A 22,527-nucleotide genomic window follows, 5' to 3' on the forward strand; every position below is an offset into this window, starting at 1 on the left:
CCGTAACCGTTGTCCACGGTGCTGTAACATGTCATGTCTAAAGTAAATTAATTAAAACCTGTCATAAAAACAATACCATGTGGCTAACGAAATAGAAATACCTTCGCACTCGTCTATATCACAGTCGGTCCAATTAAGACACCCGCCGATTTCTTCTGTGTAACACCACGGCATCGTGCGATTTTCCGATATAGGGTTGCGGCAATACGAATGATTGCCCAAACCCGCTTCCGGATAAAGAGCGAGAAGATTCGTGTACGTGCTCAGCTCTGACCAATTGAGGCACGATTTGCCGTCCGCGCTAACGGCAGTCGAACCGCGATACGACGTGCCGCGATAGAGAGTCCGACGACATTCTATAAAATAGGTCTCCAATGGCAAACTTTAACATATTTCTCGGGGTACCTCTTCCACTCGTCGTCGCGCTACTATGACTTGACGTGACCGAGCCACTGACTAGTGAAGCCGTAATTGTAAACGTATACATTGTCAACGCCGCAACGTCAGAAAGATGAGGAAGAGAAACACCTTTGATATCTTTAAACGATGATGGCTGAACAGTCGTTCCCGGGTAGACTTTAGCAAATTCTATCTTGTATGACGTGTCGTCCTTGACAATTGCCGGTGGTCCGGTCCATCGAAAAGTTCCTTTCCCTGTGCTACCGTCGTACTCCAACTCGGGCAACGGCCCTTTGGATGACTCTACAGAGAAAAGCAGGTACATCCCTGCTGTAATCTGCTAGAATATAATACTATCTTCTCCTGAGCGTACGACAATCCATTGAGTGTGAACGAGAGCGCCGGATCCGCTTTCGACGGAAAGTCGATACAAATACTCTAAGTCAAGTCGTGCAAGAGCGTCAATTAAAACAGTACCAAAACAAACCTGTAAAGGCTTTGACTCCATTATTGTCCGTTAGACTTTCTTCGCCTTCTCCTTTTGAATCAACGCGAAGCACTTGATCTACGCACGTTGGACCCTCCCACGTGAAGTCTGGACATCCGGCAAAGCTGACGTTCAAACTCACAATTCTTTTCTTTACATAGTCAACCAGCTGTTCGTTGACTTTAAAATCTGCCAAACAGCCTCCATAACTCGTCAAGTTCACGCCATATCCTAACGCCTTTTGGACGATTTTCGGTGTACTGTCCATGCCACCGAGATAAACGTTTTCCATAATATCAGACGAATACATCTGCACGTTGGTTATATTGCAAGAGGTGTTGTGTGCAACGCCGTCCACAGTAACGACTAGAAACGCCGTGTCTACTGCTAAACTCACTGTGTGCCACGCGCCGTCACACACGCTCACTGTTTCGGGTCGAACTTGAACAAGGAAAGGTCCATCCGATGGCCCAAAGCCTTTTCTGTATCTCAAATCTAGCCCATTGACGCGTGACTCAACGAAGAGAAATTCGCCTTTACCGCTGCTGTAAGCGGCGAGAAGAAGACCGTTAGACCAGCTCGTTCGCATTCGAAAACTGACTTTAAGTTGACTGCTCGATGAAGGCGATAGTGTCAGTTTTGCGTAACCTGCTCCGCGAAAATGCATTCCGGCATGAACAGCGGGCGGACAGCCATTGGTGATCCAGCGAACATTCTCATAGCTCTGGCTTTTCGATAAATCTAATGTTTTGCCTTTTTCAAGCTGTTCCACATTCATACATCCAATGAATCCGTCTGTTTGAGACAAAACGCTGTCTTTGACGTACTGAGTCGAATTTATTCCACCAACATAAACGCTTTCCACCTGGACGTTAATCTTCCCGCCGCCTCGTACGTAAGAAGAAGATTTTTTAGTTCCATCAACAGTAAGTTTGAGAGTTTTTCTATCCTTATCTCTCTTCTCTGCCTCTACCGTATGAAACCGACCGTCATTCAAAGTCACTGTTGTAGAAACATTCAAGGAGCCTATATCGCTTTTGACCGCGAATATTAACTTTCCGTCCGTCAGCTGTAGGTATGCATACGACGACCAGTCACTCTTGAAAGCAACAAAGAGAAGTCCATTTGGAGCTAAAGTTCGAAATGCTAGTTTCGTTAGAAATTTCTTTCCGCCATCAAAAGGACTATTGTCGAAATTGACGTAGCCAAAGCCTTCAAAAGAAAATCCGGCAATGGCACTTGGTTGACTCGCGGGAACGTCTCTTCTTTCTATAACGTATTTCGTATTGTTGTCTTCATTCGAGTGCTTTCGCCACTGAAGTTCAACTGATGACTCTGTCACTGCCAGCGGGCGCAAATAACGGTCACCCTGTAGGCCTAAAACAACATTATTTAATCGAACAACAGGCACTGTAGAAGAAATACCGGAAAGACATGTGTACGACACGTTTAGCAACATTTTGCCTGAGCACTTTGTGCCGAAAGTGACACCAACAGCCTTTATTTTGCAATAGTTTTTGTTCTGGCACGCCGTCCTTACAACATCAACAGCCCTGGAAGAGAACGAATGAATCGCCTCAATTGATCGAGTATCCCGTCGCCGATACTCTTACTTAGACGAGCTGCAAAGAGGGGTAACTGAAGCGCGCGATATGCAGTCGTTCACTTTTTCGAAAGTAGCAGAACTAATCGCTATTAGCTTGCTTGTACAGTTGATTCTAAAGGTGAGATATCTAGCCACTCCCTTATTGTCTCAGTGTCAGTCTCACTTACTTCAAATCGCCGTTGCAGGATGTTTCAGTTTTGGGCGATTGCGATATTGTTCCTAACGCATAAACGTGTTACGTTGACGGTTTTATCACCAAAAGCTGTCGAGGCTAAGCCTACCTTCGTAGTAGAAAATAAGCACAAACACGGCAATTCGAAGAATCATGGTAAAGACCCCAGCAGCGTTTCAGAACGGCTTTTCTTTCTGGAACCTAAGAAGAACGGGAAGCCAGAGACGTGGTGAGTAGTCTGGACGGTCACATAAAAGCTCCCGTACACATTACTCGAAAGGACCTTAGGAGTAGGTTATGCTAATATGACATTAGCATAAGCTACTCCTACGGTATTTCGAAGGGAAAGAGTAAATAAGAGAGCAAGTTCTTCCTAACTGACTTTCGCCAAATCGGACAACTGGCTGATCAGTGCACGAGACTCACAGCACATTAACCTGAATAAGCTAAGATAAACGCATACACACACGCACGTACTGACAACTGTAGTCATCATCCGTTGCACTGAAGTCGAGCGTATTGTACGTTCGTCCCACTTTCAGCATTGCTTATCGATCTGTTTCGACGCAGAAAGCGTCAATTGAACGAGGTCAAGCTTTTAGTTGTTATACTCGGAATTCTTTGTTAAAACGCATTCATTCATTCATCTTCTCTGGTCCACCATATTGATGGAAATCTAATAACATACGCAAATGTAGTAGAACAACATTCCTACATCCTTAGTGCACTTGCTAACGACACTTTTTCGATTTTTCAACCGATTCCTAAAAGCACGGTTTGGAGGTTCAGTCTTTTCTCCACCCCATAGTCATTACCCAATTACTCCAAATAATCAAGGCGTCCATCGATGTCGCCCGTATAGCGCCACGGCATTGATAGGGCTGCTCGGTACAAAGATACCAACATTCTATAGGCAAAATAACAGAAACGATACTAGCGATGTTCTCTATTGCTATGTACGTTTCCATTCGTCGTCATAACACTGACGAAGTCGAAGCGCAGCATTCACGGTTGAGGAAAGACTGTAGTTGTGGACGAGGCCATAGTTAAGTTAAATTCAAAGTCGAGAGACATTCCTGGATTTCGAAATAGAATCCCCGTCCATAAAAACTCAATTTCCTCCCGCAGAGCATAACAGAATCGTTCAAATTTCCTCAATAGGACTGCGAATGATGCAGTACAAAAGTCTGATCCGGATAATAAACCAAACGGCATTCTACAGAATAAAAACTAATTACTTTCAACGGCTCTCCGCGCCGTTCGTTGTCACACTGTATAACAACTCTGACTACAGAGGCCCGTGGCAGTTGTTCTAGTACATAGGCACGCTGTGTTCACGACCCTACGGCTTCGCGCTAGAAGAGAAGAACACTCAAGGATTTTTGACTTGGAATCTACATTGACGAGGCAGAGGAATGATGCGAACACCCGCCATTTACCTCCTACTACGAAGAGCTCGCCGTTTGGACATAGATTCAGTTTGGAGACGACCTTACTCCGGGCCTCGTCGAAGCCCCGTAGGCAAACTTACCTATGTCAGTTTTTTTGCCGTACTCGCTTCTTTCCTAGCCCGAGGGACGTTGTAAAGAAGAAAACATTCCGAGAGAGTTTGGTCTCACCGTAGAAGGTCGAAGAGCTGCCTTTTAGAGCCCGCGCCAGGGAGTTGCACGAACGAAAGAAACATCGACTAGAAAAAAATAGAAAAAAAGATCGTTTGAGGGAGGGAGGTAGTGTCTACTGTAACTCTTAGGCACGCTGTCTTCATGACTTCTTGTTATACAGCTGAGCGAAGACTTTTTCCCCGACATTACTCCGGGTCATAGATGCTTCTACTCCTATAACGAGGCCCATCGCAGAAGGCTAGAGCATTCCCAGAGAGTAAGAGGGACCTATGCAGCAAGAGTTTGATCGCACCATAGGAATTCGAAGAGCTGCTTTTTAGAGCCGACATATGCCAGGCAACGTCAGATCGAAAGTTGCTAAAACGAAAAGAAACAACGTGATATGTAAAACAAAATGGAAAAATAAAACGGCCTGACTCCGCGTCATTTCGTCGATCGGCGGTTCAAAAGCGTCACGATGAGAGTTCTCTCACAGTCTTTCGATGTGGTCATAGTCGTCGCCTGCACGAAGCGTCGCAGGAAATCCTGGGCCCGATTCCGTTGAGAATCGAAGAGTGCTGTAAAGCTGGCTTGGAAAATCAGACTCGGCAAAACCGAGCCTGTTGTACGTTGATTCTATTTCTTCACGATTCTCCTGGATCCCTTCTACAGTGACGAAATCGCTTTCACTTTCTCTCTGATCTTCTTCCGCTTGTGCTCGACTTAGAATGAAGACCGATGAAGTAGTATTACTTTTGGAATCACCGTATAGCGGGTTAGGGTCCAGGTCGAATTCATAATTTTGTCTTTTTGTTTTACTTTTCTTGCATCGCCTATAAAGACAACAAACCTTGAAGGGTAGTGTCAAAATCTTGTTTAAGTTGCTTCTCTTACCACGCAATGACCGCTATAATTAGACTAAGCAGCGCCAGTGCTCCAATTGCCGATCCCACAACAATTGCCAGAAAAGAAGACGAAGCGGAAGGTAACTCCTGTGGCGTCCCAAGGTTGCCACCTTCTGCTGTAGTTTGCAACGTCGACGTATCAGCAAACGTACCGCTCACTGGAGTCGTAGCGCTATTTGAAGAGACTTTAGTTGCAGCCGCAAGAGTTCCAGGAGTCTTCAAACGAACCGTAGCCGAAGAGTCGGTGGTTGCAACAAGCGTAGTAGAGACAGCCACAGCAGTTATCAAAGTTGTCGCAAGAGAAACTGTAGTTGTAGCAGGAGAATTCGGTGCTGAGACCGTAGTTGAGTCAGGACTACTCGGTGAAGTTGGGATACTTGATCTTGCGCGAGAAAATGAAGCAGAAGAAGCCGCCGCAGAAGTAGTCTGCAGAGGAGTATTTGTAGTAGCGGCCTTTGAAGAAGTAGCCGAGACTGCTGCAGTTTTAGCATACGAAGTCGTGAAAGAGATTGTAGTTACAGCATTAGAACTTGGGACCGTGGTTGAGCCAGCGCTACTCGGTGAAGTTGGGAGACTTGATGTTGCGCGAGAGAACGAAGCAGAAGAAGCGGTCGCAGAAGCAGTCTGCAGAGATGTAGTAGCTGTAGTAGTGGCCTTCAAAGTAGTCGAAACTGCAGTTTCAGTTGCTACATTAGAACTTAAGACAGTACTTGAGGCAGTTTCTGAAGACGTGCGTGCGGTATTAGACGCAGTGGGAAGAGCCTCTGAAGTCGTAGAAGGTGAGGCCGCAGACGTAGCGGCCTCAGAAGACGTAAGAATAGCTGTAACTGTAGAAGAGGTACTCGCGGTCATGGTAGAAACCGTCACTTTTACTTTACCAGGCGTAGTTGTGGGACGCAAAGAACAGGTTCCGTCGATTCTTCCATTGGCAGGAGGAGAAAAGGTAGGTTGAGAAATAGAAAGTGAGGGCTCTAAATGAAAAACACAATACAATATTGCCTTTTCAACAGAACAAAATGATTCTCACTGGGACAAAGACAATATGACCACTTAGTCATTTTTCCACTATTGTCGTTTTTCGTTGAACACCATGGAACACTCCTTTCAAAAGTAGTGCACTCAAAAAACCGCTTTTCATTATAGATAAAGGGGAAAATGCATTCGGTGTCTCCCCTGCCAGAATCTCCTCCGCATACATATGTTACTGAGGGAAGACCATCTGTGAAGTTACCATCGCACTTGTCTATATCACAGTAGGTCCAGTTAAGACAGCCGCCGATTTTCTCCGTGTAACACCACGGCATCGTTCGATTTTCCGATATAGGGTTACGGCAATAAGAATGATTTCCCAAACCCACTTCTGGATAGAGAGCGAGAAGATTCGCGTACGTGCTCAGCTCAGACCAATTGAGGCACGATCTGCCGTCGGCGCTAACAGCAGCCGAACCGCGATAGGACGCGCCGCGATAGAGAGTCCGACGGCATTCTACGAAATAGATGTACAATAGCAGTATCGCTTTGAGAACCTTCTCAGAATACCTCTTCCATTCGTCGTTACATTAGCGTAATCCGACGTGATGGAGCCCTTGGTCAGTGAAGCAGTAATTTTAAACGTATACATTGTCAATGCCGCAACGTCCGAAACATGAGGAAGAGAAACACTTTTGATATCTTTAAACGTAAAAGCCGATGGCTGAAAAGTCGTTCCCTGGTAAACTTCAGCGAATTCTATTTCATATGACGTGTCGTCCTTGACAATTGCCTGTGGCCCGGTCCATCGAAATGTTCCTTTCCCCAAGGTACCGTCGAACTCCAACTGAGGCAACGGCCCTGTGGACGATTCTAGGAAGAAAAACGTCTATATCTCTGCTGTCATCTGCGAAAGCACCATACCATCTTCCCCTGCGCGTACAACAACCCATGGACCACGAACGAGAGCGCCTGATCCGCTCTTGATGGCAAGTCGATACAAATACTCTAAAATACAAATTGAAAAGCATAACAAATTTTTCTTACCTACCTATGTAACAAACCTGTGAAAGCCTTGATTTCATTACTGTCCGTTAGAGATTCTCTGCCTTTTCCTATTGAACCAATGTAAAGAACTTGATCTACGCACGTTGGACCACCCCACGTGAAATCTGGACATCCGGCAAAGCTGACGTTCAAGCTGTCGCTTCTCTTTTTTGCGTAGTCAACCAGCTGACCATTTATTTCGAAATCTGCCAAACAGCCTCCATAACTCGTCACGTTCACGCCATATCCAAGCGCTACGTCGTCCATAGTTGGTGAATTGCCTTTGTGTTCCATGCCTCCAAGATAAAAGTTTTCCATAATTTCAGACGAATACGCCGAGACATCAGTTATTTCAGAAGAGGTGCGGTGTGTAACGCCATCGACAGTAACAACTATAGACGTTGTGTCTATTTCTAAGCTGACTGTGTGCCAGGCGCCATCACACAAGCTCAGAGCCGTTGGTCGAACGCGAACAAGAAAAGGTCCATCTGATACCCCAAAGCCTTTCCTGTATCTCAAATCGAGTCCATCGACGCTGGTCTCAACAAAGAGAAAATCGCTTCTATAGCTGCTGTAAGCGGCAACAAGAAGACCGTTTGACCAACTCGTTCGCATTCGAAAACCGAATTGAAGCCGACTGCTCAGCGAAGACGACAGCGTTAGTTGAGCATACCCAGCTCCTCGAAAATGCATTCCGGCTTGAACAGCGGGAGGACAGCCATCGGAGCTCCAGCGTACATTCATATAGCCCTGTTTTCTCAGTAAATCAAATGACCTGCTGTCGTCAAGCTGTTCCACATTCATGCAACCAATGAATCCGTCTGTTTGAGAAAAAACGCCGGATTTAACCAACTGACCCGTGGCCAGTCCACCAACATAAACGGTGTCCACACTAACGTCAATATCCTCGCCGTTGCTATCGTCTGCAGACACTTTAGTTCCATCAACGGTAAGTATGAGAGTGTCTGAATCCTTCTCTCTCTTCTCCGCTTCTACCGTATGAAACTGACCATCATTTAAATTAACTGCTGCAGAAACATCTACAGAGCCTTTGTCGCCTTTCACAGAAAATTTCAGTTTCCCATTTGTCAGCTGTAGGTATGCATACGACGACCAGTCACTCCTGAAAGCGACAAAGAGAAGTCCATTGGGAGCTGACGTTCGAAATGACAGTTTCGTTGTAAATTTCTTTCCGCCATCAAAAGGATCACTCGCAAATTTGATGTAGCCAAAGCCTTCAAAAGACAATCCGGCAACGGCACTTGGCTGACTCAGGGGAACATATCTTCTCTCTATAACGTATTTCGTATTGTCATCCTCGTTTGAATGCTTTTGCCACCCGAGTTGAACTGACGACTTGGTCACTTTCAGCGGATGAAGATAAAGATCACCCTGTAGACCTTATACGCCAATTACATAACTATTTGAGCAACAGGCCACTGCAGAAGAAAAATACGTACCGGAAAGACATGTGTAGGAGACACTCAGCAACATCTTGTCTGAGCACGTCGTTCCAAAAGTAACATCAGCAGCCGCTAACCTGCAGTAGGTCTTGTGCTGGCACGCTGTCTTTACAACGTCAACGGCACTGGAAAGAGAATGAACAAATGCATGAATGAATCGTCCCACATTAGATACATCTTTCGTCTCGCGGCTTACGTTGACGAGTTGCAAGGAGGAGTAACTGAAGTTTGCATCCCAGCTGCACAACTGTTCACTTCTTCAAACGTAGCAGAGCTAATCGCTATTAGCTTGTTTTGACAGTTGATTCTGAAAGGCAAAGTGGTTCTGCATATAGCCACACCCGTATTTTTAGTGCCACTTACGCGACGACGCCGTTACAGACTGTGGCGGGTGATTGCGACTTGCTTCCTAACGTATATCGTGTTACGTTCTGGAACCGAAACCTGCCGAGACCATAAGACGCACCTTCATAGCAGAAAATAAGCGCGAAGAGGGCAATTCGAAGATTCATGGTGAAGACGCTGGCAGCCTTTCTTGTCCGCGTTTTCTGAGATAAAGGAAAGGAAGATCACGCCGCGATTAAAGTTCCCGTCTATTGTTTGCATTCTGCCCTACCGTTCTCTGCATTAATTAATTAATTAATTTACATAGTCGCTGGGAATAAGTTAGCAAACTCTGCTTACCCGACTGAACGTTTATATTCGGAATCGAACGTATGCGCGATACGGCCCATAACGTGAACGTACGATAATATACCGCTTCTCCATTTCCTGATAGGTTTTCCTCACTCGTCGTTGCACACCACTTTCCTTGTTAGGCGAATGCAGAAAAGTGGGTCCCAATACGCTATACATGGAACATGTGCAAGCAAATGTGAAAGCACGACATTCATACATTAGCGCTAATAGAGTGCTCGCGATATACGCAATTGACGTGACTAACTAATCGCCATCAGCTCTCCTTTACGGTTGATTCTAAAGTTGAGATACATGTAGCTAGTAGCTAAGTTCCGAAAGTCTACCGGTACGTGCGTGACGCTGCATGTCGTTACAAGCGGTGGTGTTGATCCCTAACGTAAACGTTCTGCCACTGCCTCGGCAAAATCAAACTTTTGTGGCACAAAAGAAGCGAGAGCAAGGCGATTCGCACGATCATGATCCATGCTCCTGTACTATTTCTTTTGTAGAGTACAGTAGAGCGAATTGCACTCTACTGCACTCTAAAAGGATGTAAGTACAGCTTGCGCATCAATTGGTAATCGTACACAGCCTTGCAAAACAATCTTTGAAAAGTACAAACCGGACAACAATAAAAAAGAGAGAGGGAGAGAGAGTAGCTCGTTGTCTAGACCTTTCTATCTCTCAAGCATCTCCGTAGGATCTTACCGACTTGGGAATGGCATCAACAAACTCAACGACGCCGTTAGGATGCTTATGAGGAGCCGACAACGTGGCCACGAAATCACACACGTCACTCTCGCCAATCGTCAAACCGGATCGTCGGGAACGCCAATCACAGCAGCATCGGCAATATCGAAAAATGAGTCAAAAGCAAACCCCCAAGCTCCGCCGGAGCAACCTAAAAACATCATCAATAGATATGAAATAAAAAGATGCGTAGGCGTGGACCACTGTGTCACCTGAAAGCCTTTGACTTTGATCAGCTCCTTGAGACGATCGGTTACGTAGAGAAACTCATCGTTGTCGTGGTAGCCGATGTCACCCGTGTGCAGCCACCCGTCCTCGTCGATCGTACGCGCCGTCGCCTCGGGGTTATTCAGAGCCTTGAGGAAGGGCTCGGGCTCGAACTTGGGCAGCGCGACCGACGTCGAGCCTTGGTGCACTTCTCACTGCCTTCTCACTATCAGAACAATTGAAGCAGCATTCGGTTTTCGCGTAAAACGGGGGACACTCCTACACTGCAATAGACTTCAGAAGCCCGTGGCAGCACGACGTCGCGCCAGAAGAGAATTGCACGGAAGCGCAACGCTAAACTCGCCGTTAGAACGTAAAAGAGGAGACGACCCTAGTCTCATCGAAGCTCCCGTATTAAAAGCACTTTTCCGCAGTTTCTCGCCACCCACACGCGCTAGAATGATGCCTCTCAAGCCGAAATCTGTTCCAGGCAACGTCAAATAGTTGCTAAAACGAAAAGTAGCAAAATGATAGACAAAATAGGAAAAAGAACTGTCTGACTCCGAGTCATTTCTTCTGCGGTTGAACGGCGACGTCACGGTGTGAGAGCCTTTCAATGTGGTCATAGTCGTCTGCGCGAGACATCGATGGAAATTCTGGGCCAGATTGGGTTGAGAATTGAAGAGTGTTATACAGACTGCCTCCTGATTGAAAATTAGACTCAGCGAAATCCAGCCTGTTGTACGTCGATTCCTCGCATTTCTCCCTTCCTCCTTCGATGCCGTATATATACTCGAATTCGTTTTCTGTTTGCGTTTCTGCTGGCCGAAGAGTGAAGACTGACGAAGGAGCATTGGTAAAATCATACATTGGGTTAGGGCTAAGGTCGTAGTCTCCCGAAGGCTTTCCGTTGCTGTTGCCTCTTCGACAGGCAAAGACAGCAATCACAATAACAATAGCAATAACGACAACTCCACCACCAACCCCTGCTCCAATGAAAACAAAAGACGAGCTGCCGCTATTAGCTGCTTGTGCTGGCGTTGATGTCGAAGTGCTTGCAAGCGACACTTCCAAACTGACTTGCGGAGACGTCGGCTGCGCGGCGGCGGTTAATCGCCAGTCACTTGACGTCTCCGACGTGTGCAGCGGCGGCTGAGAAGATTTCTTACTGGTTGGCGAAGTCGTACGAAGAGGTGTCGATGGAGCACCAGACGTCTTCATTGACGACCGATACGTCGGCGTTCGAGACCGTGACTTTTGAGTTGTAGCAGAAGTATCGGAAGAGCCTGCAGTTGGTGAACCAGTTTTTAAACGGACAGTGCTCAAAGGAATCCCAGTGGTAGGAGTAGTGGGGACCGAAGACGTAGCAGCAGTCAGAGTAGAGAAGACTGTAGAAGAAGCAGAAGTAGAAGAGACTTCCGTTGGTGCAGCAGTGTTTGTAGCCAAAGTCGTCAGGGATGCCGTGGTAACGGCATTCGAACTTGCAGCGGTATTTGACGGCGCCACTGGGGCGTTGGATGCGGTATTCAAAGTCGTGGAAGAGATCGTAGTTGCAGCAGCAGCGGTCGTCGCAGCATAAGTTGGAGGAGAGCTCGTAGTTGCGGCAGTTGTCGTCGCAGAAGCAGTCGTAGAAGACATCGTAGTTACGGCCGCGGTCGTTGAAGCCGCAGTTGAAGCACTCGTACTAGCAGACGATGACATCGGAGCCAAAGTCGTAGGAGGTTCCGTCGTTGTAACTGAAGGGCAGGTGCCGTCGATTCTCTTACCGGCGGGAGGAGGAGAAAAAGAGGATTGAGGTACCGAATTGGACGGCTCTAAAATCATGTTTAATTAAAACGAATATATTGCTTTCTATACCCTAAGCTGCTTACTCGGACAAAGGCAATAAGACCACATTTCCATGTTACCATTGACATCATTCTTCGTCGAGCACCACGGAATGCCTTTCTCGAAAGAAGTGCACTCAAAAAATCGCGTTCCATTGTAGATGAATGGAAAAATGCATTTGTACTGGTCGGCTCCCGAGTTTCCTTCGCATACATACGTTACGGAGGGAAAATCTGCAAAAAAACCATGTGGGTATAACTAAGGTCAGAATAATAGTACAATACCGCTTCTGCACTTGCTGACCAAACAATCGATGATTCTTTCATCTGAACGATAACACCACGGCTTTGATCTTGTTTCCGGATCCGGATTTCGACAGTTGCTGTGATCGCCAAGTCCGGCATCGGCGTATTGAGACACGGGGAACGTCGTAAATTGATTCCACGACACGCAATTTCCATCCGTACCGGATCCCCTATACCCATATCCTTTGTCAACAGTGCTGTAACAATTCGAGTCTAGAAAGTCCAATAAGCAATATGACAGAGTAGAACTTCGTGTTGTATGTCGACCTACCTTCGCACGCGTCTATATCGCAGTAAGTCCAATTGAGACATCCGCCGGTGTTATTTGTGTAGCACCACGGCCTTGTTCGACTTTCCGATATAGGGTTGCGACAATAGGAATGATTGCCCAAACCCGCTTCCGGATACAGAGCAACCAAATTTGAATACGTGCTCAGCTCTGACCAATTGAGACACGATCTGCCATCAGCGCTGACGTCCGTCGTACCTCGATAGTAAGTACCGTTAAAGAGAGATCGAACACATTCTAGGAAATATATGCTACCAATAAGCCATCAACGTCTTTAATTAATTTATCTACCTCTTCCCTTTGTCGTCACAACAGCATAACCTGACGTGACGGAGCCTTGGACAAGCGTAGCAGTGATTGAAAATGTGTACGCAGTCAACGCTGCAACATCAGAAATATGAGGAAGCGATACAGGGTGTATAGTAATAAATGTGAGTGCCGATGATTGAACCGCTGTTCCCGGGTAAATTTCGGAGTATTCTATATCATACGATGAGTCAGTTTTGACTATCGCAGGCGGTCCCGTCCATCTGAACGTTCCTTTCCCTTGATCCCGTCGTATTCCAATTCCGGTAACGGGCCTTTAGACGACGCTAAACGGAAATATGTCAAAACGTACAACAAATCTTCAACATCAATTACCATCTTCTCCTGAGCGCACCACTATCCAGTTACTACGGACGAGAGCGTCTGATCCGCTTTCAACTGAGACTCGATACAAATATTCTAAGTCTCATGCGTATACATAAAAAACGCGATCATGAAAATTGACCAACCTGAGAAAGCTTCAACTCCGCTAGTGTCTTTTAGGGTCACTACACCTTTGCTCTTAATCCCAACCTGAACAATTTGATCTTGACATGTCGGACCGTTCCACGTAAAATCTGGACATCCGGCAAAGCTGACGTTCAAGCTGGCACTCCTCACTTTTGGAACGTCAACCAGTTGTCCATTGACCTCTAAATCTGCCAAACACCCTCCATAACTTGTCACGTTAACACCATATCCAAGAGCTATTTCGTCCATTGTTGGTGAAGCACCCTTGTGCTCCATGCCACCGAGATAAAGGTTTTCCAGAATTTTGGACGAATACGTGAGCACGTCAGGTATTTCAGATGAAGTTCGGTGAGAAACTCCGTCAACTGAAACCACGAGAGACGTCGTGTCTATTGTCAAGTTCACCGTGTGCCACGCGCCGTCACATAAGCTCGCGTCTTTAGGCCGAACGCGAAAGAAAAAAGGTCCATCTGCCGACTGGTCACCTTTCTTGTACCTCAAATCCAATCCATCACCACGAGACTCTATGAAAAGAAATTTGCTTTCGTCATTGCTGTAGGTAGCTAGAAGAAGACCGTTCGGCCAACTTGTTCGCATTCTGAAACTGAGTTGAAGCTGGATGCTTGAGGACGACGACAAAGTCAACTTTGCGTAACCAGTGCCTCGGAAATGCATTCCTTTGTCAACCGCTGGAGGACAGCCATTGGAGCTCCAGCGAACATTCTCATAGCTTTGGTTTTTCAATAAATCAAACGCTCGATCATTATCCAATTGATCGATTTGCATGCACCCGATGAAGGGTTCTGTGTGAGACAAGACACTAGAAGCGCTTGCAACCTGGTCAGATGTGATTCCTCCAACGTAAACATTGTTAACACTAACAGCGATGTCCTTGCCGCTATTTACGTCCACAAACTTTAAAACTGCATCAACAGTGAGCTTAAGAGTCCTTTTCGTGCTTTCCCTCTTTTCCGCTTCTACTGTATGAAACTGACCGTCATTTAACGCCACTGTCGTAGTAATATCTGAAGAGCCTTTATCGCTTTTAACAGCAAATTTCAGCTTTCCATTCGCCAGCTGAAGGTATGCATATGATGACCAGTCGTCTTTAAAGGCAACGAAGAGCAGACCATCTGGAACAAACGTTCGAAATGACAGTTTCGTTATAAACGAACGTCCGCCATCAAAAGCGTCTCCCCGGGTGAACTTGATGTAGCCAAATCCTTCAAAAGATAATCCGGCAATGGCACTGGTTTGACTCGCAGGAACATATCTTTTCTCTATAACGTATTTAGTATTGTCATCTTCCTGGTCATGCTTTTGCCATTCGAGTTTAACTGACGACTTCCTCACTGATACTGGAGTAGGATAACGGTCACCCAGTAGACCTATGAGTAAACAATTAATTAGACCGACTGGCATCATAGCATCTATCAGTCTGTGTACCCGCAACACAAGAGTATGACACACTCAGCAACATTTTGCCCGAGCACGTTGTTTCAAAAGAAACATTAGAAGCGCGCAACTCACAGTAGCTCCGATACTCGCATGCCGTCTTCACAACGTCGATGGCGCTGGAAGAGACACACGCATCGTCATCCCTTTTCAGATATTTTGGACACTACCCTTACGTTGACGAACTGCAAGGAGGGACCACTTCAGTTCCCGATCCGCAATCGTTTACTTCTTTGAACGTGACCGAACTGATCGTTATTAGATTGCTATTGCAATTGATTCTAAAAGGCGTTGCTAAGATAGGTAGTCAGACTACATCTGAGCCAATTACTGGCCAAAGCCGTTGTCACAGGCGGTGAGAGTCAGCGAATTCGTCCCTAACAGAACGTTAGCTTCGTGGTCGGTGAGTACCTAGACCTACTGAACCTTGGCAGCACCAGTATAGTGCAAGAATAGCAAAACGAGTAATCATGATCCTGAAGACTTCGTTTTGGGAGAGAGACAACGATCAAAACGACAGCACGTGCCTAACAAAAGCTCCCGTATAACTGAAGTCTACTGATTTTATTCTTGCCTCTACTAATTTAGACTCCATTACAAGACACGGAAAAACTTAGCATGCAGTGTTTGAAGACCAAGAAGAGCTTCCTAAAAAATTCATTCAAAAACACTAAGTCTTGAGGATTAGACACGATTCGATTATGTTCATGAATGCATGTGTGCATATGCACACGTATATGTAGATAAAAAGATCGTTCTCTACAGAAAAGGTCAAATAATCAAAATGCAAATAGGAATAGGCGCTTTACGCCTTGTACGCTTTTTGCAGCACTTCGTACGCTGACTGAGACACTTCCAAAGCATCACCTACATTTCCCATAACTGATTCGCTATTCTCTTTGAAACCCAACAGCGCGTCTTCAGGCTGAGAGATACGAGTGGCTATTGCGTTGAAAGTGGGTCGTTTGTGATGATCAGGATTCCTGCGAACGTCTTCGTTATTAATCAATTGATTTAATAATGTGTACTTTTTACCAGCACTCAATCATGAGTTCATATATAGCGTAAGAACAGCCTGGAGGTGGAGGAAGACGATAGCCAGTTTCCAGTAGGTCAATAACGGCATTGTTCTTTCTTTGGCCGTAAGGACGTTTCCCAACAGTCCAGATTTCATAAAGAACGATGCCGTAACTCCAGACGTCACTTGATGTTGAATACTTTCGAAAGCTGATTGCCTACAAAAAATTTTTCACTGGCCTGAGGAACGTAGAGACTCCGTTTACCTCAGGCGCGGTCCATCTGATGGGGATTTGTCCTCCTTTCGTGACGTAGTAACTGCCGTCGGACAAATCTCTTGATAAGCCAAAATCAGCAATCTAACGAACGAAACGAAAACGATGGCGTTCACGAAATTGAGCAAACCTTGCAAACTAATTTTTCATCAAGTAGAACGTTACGAGCCGCCAGGTCCTTAATAAACACCAATTTTGCAAACAGGCAAAACGTTAGAGACCTCCTATTATACCCTGTGAACAAAACATCGCTTTGCCAAGTATTCCATTCCGGCAGCTATGTCGCGAGCCATCTGCACAAATCGAGCAGGCAGATCCAAAGGCAACGTGTCCTCGCTTCTAGAACAATAGAAAGTGATACTTCTATTCCGCGTAAATTGACAGATACTTACGCGATTGACTGCAAGTACTGCTTCAAATCACCCTTCGGCAAAATTTCCAAGACAACCATCAACTGCAATGAACATGTACAGTATAGTAGTGGACTCGCAGTGCGCTTCTACTTTACCGGTTTTCCAGTGAGAACGACTCCGTACATTACAAGAACATTTCGGTGGCTAAACTGGCCCATAATTGCAGCCTCTTGAAGAAACTTGACTTTGTTCTCCTTCGACTCTGACTTCAACGTTTTCACGGCCACCACAACAGGACGTTTAGAATCCTTTAGAAAAGAACTACTAGTATGGCACAAAATCACCTGTGTTATAGTGACTGAACCTTATCTGTCCAGATGCCTCTCTCAACCGTTCCAAACTCACTAAAAATGACAGTAGAAAATAAAGCATAGTACTGCTATAAAAACATTATTTACCCGGTTCCTAGTACTTCTTTCAGCTCAACTGAAGATCTCTCCAAAACGCGAAACTTCGCCGCAGTCAACTGGTCATACAACTTTTCTTCCGACGTTGCTGGCTCCCAGTAAATATCTCCTTTAGATTCCGCGATGACCTAAAGCAGAGCATACTACGACAAGAAAAGAAAATCTTGATAGTCTTGCTTTTCGCTCGGCTTGAGCTTGAGCTAAGGTGACCGGTACTTCGTAGTGACCATCGTCCTGGGAGTCGGGGCTTTGGCATACGCGAGCCGTTTTCGGTTCAGTGGTAACCTCGACCGGTTGGTAGTACTCAGACGTCGGCTTAGACAAGTTTTGAAGCACGGAAGAGTCCTGGTATTCAAATGACGGCGAATCTTCTTCCTCACTAAACGGCAAAACGACGGCGTAACTTGGCGAGTGTATTCGTGAGCTGCGCAGATCCATTTCCATAGCTAAACGACGAGATGTCGAAGACAACGGCATAAAGCATCGCTGTAACTTACCTTCCTCTTTCACGGGATACGCGTTCGATGCTGTGCGTTTTCGACACGCAATTACAGCAACCACGACGAGTACGACAATGACGAAGACTCCTACACCCACCCCTATTCCGATGTTCATGCCACTAGACTTGTCTGTGATATCTTTTACTGCAGGACTCGTAGTCGAATGCGAAGACGTCTGTGCTGTGGTAGACGACAATTCACTCGACGTTGCTGACAGTGGCGTCTGAGAAGAAGTCGCTTCTGTTCGCAAGTCAGAATCACCTGAGCTCGACCCAGAAGAAGGAATTTCTGCAGTCGCAGAAGTGCTTGTAGAATCGTCCTTCGCAGTAGTATTAGAAGGTGCAGCGGAAATCGTTGATGAGACCGGCGAGGACGGGTTGCTTGAAGATGTACGAGAGACAGACGCCGTTAAAGAAGCAGTCGAAGAAGCACCCGTCGAAGTCGTAGCTGCTGGAGTAGCCTTTGAAGTAGTAGCCAAGACCGCAGTTGCAGTATTCGAAGTTGTCACGGAAGAAATCGTTGTTGCAGCAGCAGAATTTGTTTCTGAGGCTGAATTTGAGTCAGAACTCCTTGAATTCGTTGGTGAAACTGGTATAGTTGGAATGCCTGACGTTGCAGATAAAGCTGAAGAAGCGGCCGTAGAAGCAGTCTGCAGGGACGTAGTTGTAGAAGTGGCCTTTGAAGAATCAGTCGAGATTGAAGTTGCAGTATCCATAGTTGTAGAAGATATTGTAGTTGCGGCAGTAGAACTCGAGACCACAGTTGAGACAGCAACAGTCCTTGAATTCGTCGGTGAGACTGGCGCCGTTGAAATGCTTGACGTTGTGCGAGGAGCTGTAGTTGAAGAAGGCGTGCGTGCGGCATTTGACGCTGTAGGAGGAGCTGTAGTTGAAGAAGGCGTGCGTGCGGCATTTGACGCTGTAGGAAGATATGAAGACGTCTCTGATGTTGTGGGAGGTGAGACCGAAGAAGTCGTAGGAGAGAAGGTAGTTGTAGCAGACATAGTCGAAGTCGTAGGTGAGACCGTCGTTGGGGCCACCGAACTAGGAGCCGCGGTCGTAGGCGTTGCCGTGGTAGAAACTGCAAGGCAGGTACCGTCAATTCGTCCACTGACAGGAGGAGAGTAAGTGGGTAAAGATAGAGAAATCGACGGTTCTAAATAAATAAATAAAAATACAGAAATTTACTCCTGTGTAATAGCTTCTCACTAGGACAAAGACAGTACGCCCACTCTTTCATTGCCTGGCCTCCGTCGTTCTTTATTGAACACCAAGGAGCGTCACGATCAAAAGAAGTGCACTCGAAAAACCGCTTCCCTTTATAGACGAACGGAAAGACGCATTTGTCGTTACCATCCGAGTCTCCACCACATACATAATTTACAATAGACACATCTGAAAAGCAAACCGACATATTAAGAAACAGAAAATTTGAAATTTGCGCATGCAGTACCATTGGTGCACTCTTTAACGGAGCAATCGCGTTTGTTACCATCTGATTCATAACACCATGGCTTTGACCTTGTTTGCGGATCAGGATTTCGACAGTAGCTGTGATCACCAAGTCCGGCTGCTGCGTATTGAGACACGGGAAACGTCGTAAATTGTTTCCACGACACGCAACTCTTATCCGTATTCAATCCCCTATACCCGTACCCATTGTCCAGCGAGCTGTAACATGTCGTGTCTAAATAATGAGAGTAAAAATAAAAAGCATGTCGCTAACGGCAAAAGACCTACCCTCGCACTCGTCTATGTTGCAGTAGGTCCAGTTGAGACATCCACCCGTGTTGTCCGTGTAGCACCACGGCATCGTTCGATTTTCCGATATAGGATTGCGACAATACGAATGATTGCCCAAACCCGATTCCGGATACAAAGCTAATAAATTTGAGTAGGTGCTCAGTTCCGACCAGTTGAGACACGATTGGCCGTCGACGCTAATGGACGTCGTCCCACGATAGTACGTACCACGATACAGAGTCCGACGACATTCTATGCAATAAGATGAGGCATTTGAAATGTCTTATGCCCTATGTTACATACCTCGTCCATTGGTCGTTATACGTGCATAACTAGACGTAACGGAGCCTTGGTCTAACGAAACGGTAATTGCAAAAACATAAGTAGTCGACGGTGAAACGACGGAAGAATAAGGAAGAGATATATCCTGTAGGTCGTCGTTAAACTTGAGATCAGATGACGGAACCGTCGATCCTTGGTAAACTTCAGAGTATTTTATATTGTATGACGTGCCGTCCTTGACAGTTGCCGGGGGTCCGGTCCAGCGAAATGTTCCCTTACCCGTGCTACCGTCGTATTCCAACTCCGGTGAAGGTCCACTAGAAGACTCTAGAAAATGAGATCGTTAATAAGCGCTAACAAAAAAATTGAAATTCCATACTATCTTCTCCAGTGCGCACTACTATCCATTTACTGGGCACATGGGCGCCTGATCCGCTTTTCGCTGTGACTCGATATAAATACTCTGTAATGAAACATGAATAGAGAAAGGAATGCTATTACTTGTAACGAACCTGTAAAGGCTTTGACCCCATTAGTATCCGTTAGACGTTCTTCGCTTTTTCCTTTTGAACCAACGTGAAGAACTTGATCCGCGCACGTTGGACCTTCCCACGTGAAGTCTGGACATCCGGCAAAGCTGACGTTCAAGCTGAGGATTCTGTTCTTTACATAGTCGACCAGCTGTCCATTAACCTCAAAATCTGCCAAACAACCTCCGTAGCTCGTAACGTTCACGCCATACCCAAACGCTCTTTCGACCATTGTTGGTGAACTCCCTTTATGTTCCAGGCCTCCGAGATAAAAGTTTTGTATAATATCAGAAGTATACGTCTGCACATTGGTTATTTTGGAAGGAGTGCTGTATGCAACGCCGTCGACGGTAACGACTATAGACGTTGTGTCTATTGCTAAGCTGACTGTGTGCCACGCGCCGTCACACAAGCTCCCTGTTCTCGGTCGAACGCGAACGAGGAAAGGTCCATTCGATGGCCCGTAGCCTTTTCTGTACCTCAAATCTAGTCCATTGACGCGTGACTCAAAGAAGAGAAATTCGCCTTTATCTTTGCTGTAAGCGGCCAGAAGAAGACCGTTAGACCAGCTCGTTCGCATACGAAAATTGAATATAAGTCGACCGCTCGACGTAGGTGACAGCGTCAGTTTCGTGTAACCAGTTCCTCGGAAATGCATTCCGGCCTGAACAGCGGGTGGACAGCCATTGGTAATCCAGCGAACATTATCATAGCTCTGGTTTTTCTGTAAATCAAATAGTTTGCAATCTTCAAGCTGACCGATATTCATGCACCCAATGAATCCGTCTGTTTGAGAAAAAACGCCGGGTTTGACGTACTGAGTCGAGGTCAGTCCACCAACGTAAACGCTGTCCACACTAACGTCAATGTCCTTGCCCTTGTTAACGCCCTTAGACGTTTTAGTTCCATCGACAGTAAGTTTGAGAGTTTCTGAATCCTTATCTCTCTTCTCCGCCTCTACTGTATGAAACTGACCGTCATTCAAAGTCACTGTTGTAGAAAGATCTACAGAGCCTTTATCGCTTTTCACCGCGAATTTCAATCTCCCATTCGTCAGCTGTAGGTATGCATACGACTTCCAGTCACTCTTGCTCTTGAACGCAACAAAGAGAAGGCCATTTGGAGCTGACGTGCGAAATGATAGTTTCGTTTTAAATTTCTTTCCGCCATCAAAAGGATCATTGGAGAATTTGACGTAGCCAAAGCCTTCAAAAGATAATCCGGCAATGGCACTTGGTTGACTTGCGGGAACGTATCTTCTTTCTATAACGTATTGCGTATTGCTGCCTTCATTGGAGTGCTTCTGCCACTCGAGTTGAACTGATGACTTGGTCACTACAAGTGGACGTAAATAACGTTCACCTTGTAGACCTAAAACAACATTACTTAATTAATCAATTAACACGCACTGCAGAAGAAAATACCGGAAATACAAGTGTAGGACACGCTCAGCAACATTCTGACTGAGCACGCTGTTCCAAAAGTAACATCAGCAGCCTTGACCCTGCAATAGTTCTTGTACTGGCAAGCTGTCCTTACAACGTCAATAGCGCTGGAAGAGAACGAATAAATCATCTCATTCATTTGCCTATACTCTTACGTAGACGAGTTGCAAGGAGGAGTAACTGAAGCGCGCGATACGCAGTTGTTCACTTCCTCGAACGTAACCGAACTAATCGCTATTAGCTTGCTTGTACAGTCGATTCTAAACGGCACAGTTGAGATCTCTAGCCGCTCCCTCGTTAATTCAGTGTCACTTACGTCACATCGCCGTTGCAGGACGTTTTGAGCGACTGCGATTTTGTCCCTATCGTATAACGTGTTACGTTGACGGTTCTATCACCGAAAGCTGTCGAGGTTAGGCCATACCTTCGCAGTAGAAAATAAGCACGAACAAGGCAATTCGAAGAATCATGGTAAAGACGCTGGCAGCGTTTTCAGGCCCGCTTTTCTTCGTAGAACCTAAGAAGAACGAGAAGCCACAAAGACGTCGTGTGCAGTCTGAACGGCCAAATAAAAGCTCCCGTACATATTAGCATAAGTTCCTACGCGTGTCTCTTCCGAAGGGCGAGAGTAACTATGAGTAAGAGAGCGAGTCTTCTTAACAGACCTATGTCAAAATCGGCATCTGGCTGATCAGAACTCACAGGACCTGGCCAATCAGAATAAACACATACATACACAGACGTAACGTATGTAGTACTGTATTTTTAATTGTCATCTGTTGCACTGAAGTGAAGCGCATTGTACGTTCGTCCCGCTTCTTCACTCACCTAAGCATTGAGCTATAGTCTGTGTCGACGCAGAAAGCGTCAATTGAAAGAGATCGAGCCTTTGGTTGCCATATTCAAAGCTCTTGTTTACCCTGTTGCATTGCTGTATCAGTTGTCAATAAAGCTGTGAGTGGGATTTTTTTGAATTACA

General features: G+C 46.0%; 5 protein-coding genes and 1 long non-coding RNA gene across 12 annotated transcripts; 1 reads left to right on the forward strand and 5 right to left on the reverse strand.

Annotated features, from left to right (window-relative positions):
- Positions 1-47: 47 nt before the first annotated feature.
- Positions 48-3,373, reverse strand: LOC136193991 (usherin-like). Its single transcript, XM_065982999.1, has 11 exons — positions 3,276-3,373; positions 3,142-3,220; positions 2,774-2,865; positions 2,660-2,711; positions 2,500-2,604; positions 2,312-2,439; positions 887-2,263; positions 754-837; positions 406-702; positions 102-356; positions 48-58 (listed from the first exon to the last, which is right to left on the reverse strand). Exons 3-11 carry the CDS (start codon positions 2,817-2,819, stop codon positions 48-50), a joined length of 2,355 nt encoding a protein of 784 aa, XP_065839071.1. The 5' UTR covers positions 2,820-2,865; positions 3,142-3,220; positions 3,276-3,373.
- An 852-nt stretch (positions 3,374-4,225) lies between these two features.
- Positions 4,226-5,109, forward strand: LOC136194211 (uncharacterized). Its single transcript, XR_010671542.1, has 3 exons — positions 4,226-4,391; positions 4,447-4,542; positions 4,607-5,109. It is a non-coding gene; the product is annotated as an uncharacterized lncRNA (long non-coding RNA).
- Positions 4,590-10,666, reverse strand: LOC136194193 (serine-rich adhesin for platelets-like). Of its 5 annotated transcripts, none has more exons than XM_065983259.1 (14): positions 10,290-10,666; positions 9,672-10,228; positions 9,545-9,624; positions 9,334-9,496; positions 9,116-9,271; positions 9,013-9,058; positions 8,846-8,956; positions 8,647-8,774; positions 7,204-8,586; positions 7,064-7,147; positions 6,710-7,012; positions 6,198-6,656; positions 5,160-6,141; positions 4,590-5,098 (listed from the first exon to the last, which is right to left on the reverse strand). In XM_065983259.1, exons 5-14 carry the CDS (start codon positions 9,159-9,161, stop codon positions 4,756-4,758), a joined length of 3,885 nt encoding a protein of 1,294 aa, XP_065839331.1. In that variant the 5' UTR covers positions 9,162-9,271; positions 9,334-9,496; positions 9,545-9,624; positions 9,672-10,228; positions 10,290-10,666; the 3' UTR covers positions 4,590-4,755. The 5 variants fall into 5 exon arrangements, with proteins under 5 accessions (XP_065839331.1, XP_065839332.1, XP_065839330.1 ...); XM_065983262.1 differs by having other exon boundaries at positions 4,591-5,098; positions 5,160-5,997; positions 6,049-6,141; positions 9,334-9,624; XM_065983260.1 differs by lacking the exon at positions 9,545-9,624 and having other exon boundaries at positions 10,036-10,228.
- On the reverse strand, positions 10,163-13,095 carry LOC136193992 (uncharacterized). Its single transcript, XM_065983000.1, has 9 exons — positions 13,086-13,095; positions 12,997-13,041; positions 12,688-12,942; positions 12,396-12,629; positions 12,156-12,344; positions 10,895-12,098; positions 10,734-10,791; positions 10,290-10,433; positions 10,163-10,228 (listed from the first exon to the last, which is right to left on the reverse strand). Exons 1-9 carry the CDS (start codon positions 13,093-13,095, stop codon positions 10,163-10,165), a joined length of 2,205 nt encoding a protein of 734 aa, XP_065839072.1.
- Positions 13,008-15,431, reverse strand: LOC136194199 (usherin-like). The gene is made up of 7 exons (XM_065983268.1): positions 15,364-15,431; positions 15,269-15,314; positions 15,114-15,218; positions 14,929-15,056; positions 13,482-14,870; positions 13,348-13,431; positions 13,008-13,298 (listed from the first exon to the last, which is right to left on the reverse strand). Exons 1-7 carry the CDS (start codon positions 15,407-15,409, stop codon positions 13,213-13,215), a joined length of 1,884 nt encoding a protein of 627 aa, XP_065839340.1. The 5' UTR covers positions 15,410-15,431; the 3' UTR covers positions 13,008-13,212.
- A 68-nt stretch (positions 15,432-15,499) lies between these two features.
- On the reverse strand, positions 15,500-22,167 carry LOC136194183 (uncharacterized). 3 transcript variants are annotated; one of them, XM_065983244.1, is made up of 23 exons: positions 22,133-22,157; positions 21,973-22,065; positions 21,865-21,910; positions 21,704-21,808; positions 21,528-21,655; positions 20,086-21,474; positions 19,953-20,036; positions 19,595-19,900; positions 19,289-19,543; positions 19,002-19,235; positions 18,758-18,943; positions 18,480-18,704; positions 17,547-18,431; positions 17,227-17,495; positions 17,041-17,177; positions 16,947-16,986; positions 16,738-16,890; positions 16,622-16,683; positions 16,463-16,568; positions 16,360-16,407; positions 16,221-16,313; positions 15,973-16,172; positions 15,500-15,920 (listed from the first exon to the last, which is right to left on the reverse strand). In XM_065983244.1, exons 1-23 carry the CDS (start codon positions 22,140-22,142, stop codon positions 15,743-15,745), a joined length of 5,232 nt encoding a protein of 1,743 aa, XP_065839316.1. In that variant the 5' UTR covers positions 22,143-22,157; the 3' UTR covers positions 15,500-15,742. The 3 variants fall into 3 exon arrangements, with proteins under 3 accessions (XP_065839316.1, XP_065839317.1, XP_065839315.1); XM_065983245.1 differs by having other exon boundaries at positions 17,547-18,704; positions 21,973-22,104; positions 22,153-22,167; XM_065983243.1 differs by having other exon boundaries at positions 17,547-18,704.
- Between the last annotated feature and the right edge of the window lie 360 nt (positions 22,168-22,527).

This window comes from Oscarella lobularis, chromosome 12 (assembly GCF_947507565.1).
Source record: "Oscarella lobularis chromosome 12, ooOscLobu1.1, whole genome shotgun sequence".
Taxonomy (NCBI): domain Eukaryota; kingdom Metazoa; phylum Porifera; class Homoscleromorpha; order Homosclerophorida; family Oscarellidae; genus Oscarella; species Oscarella lobularis.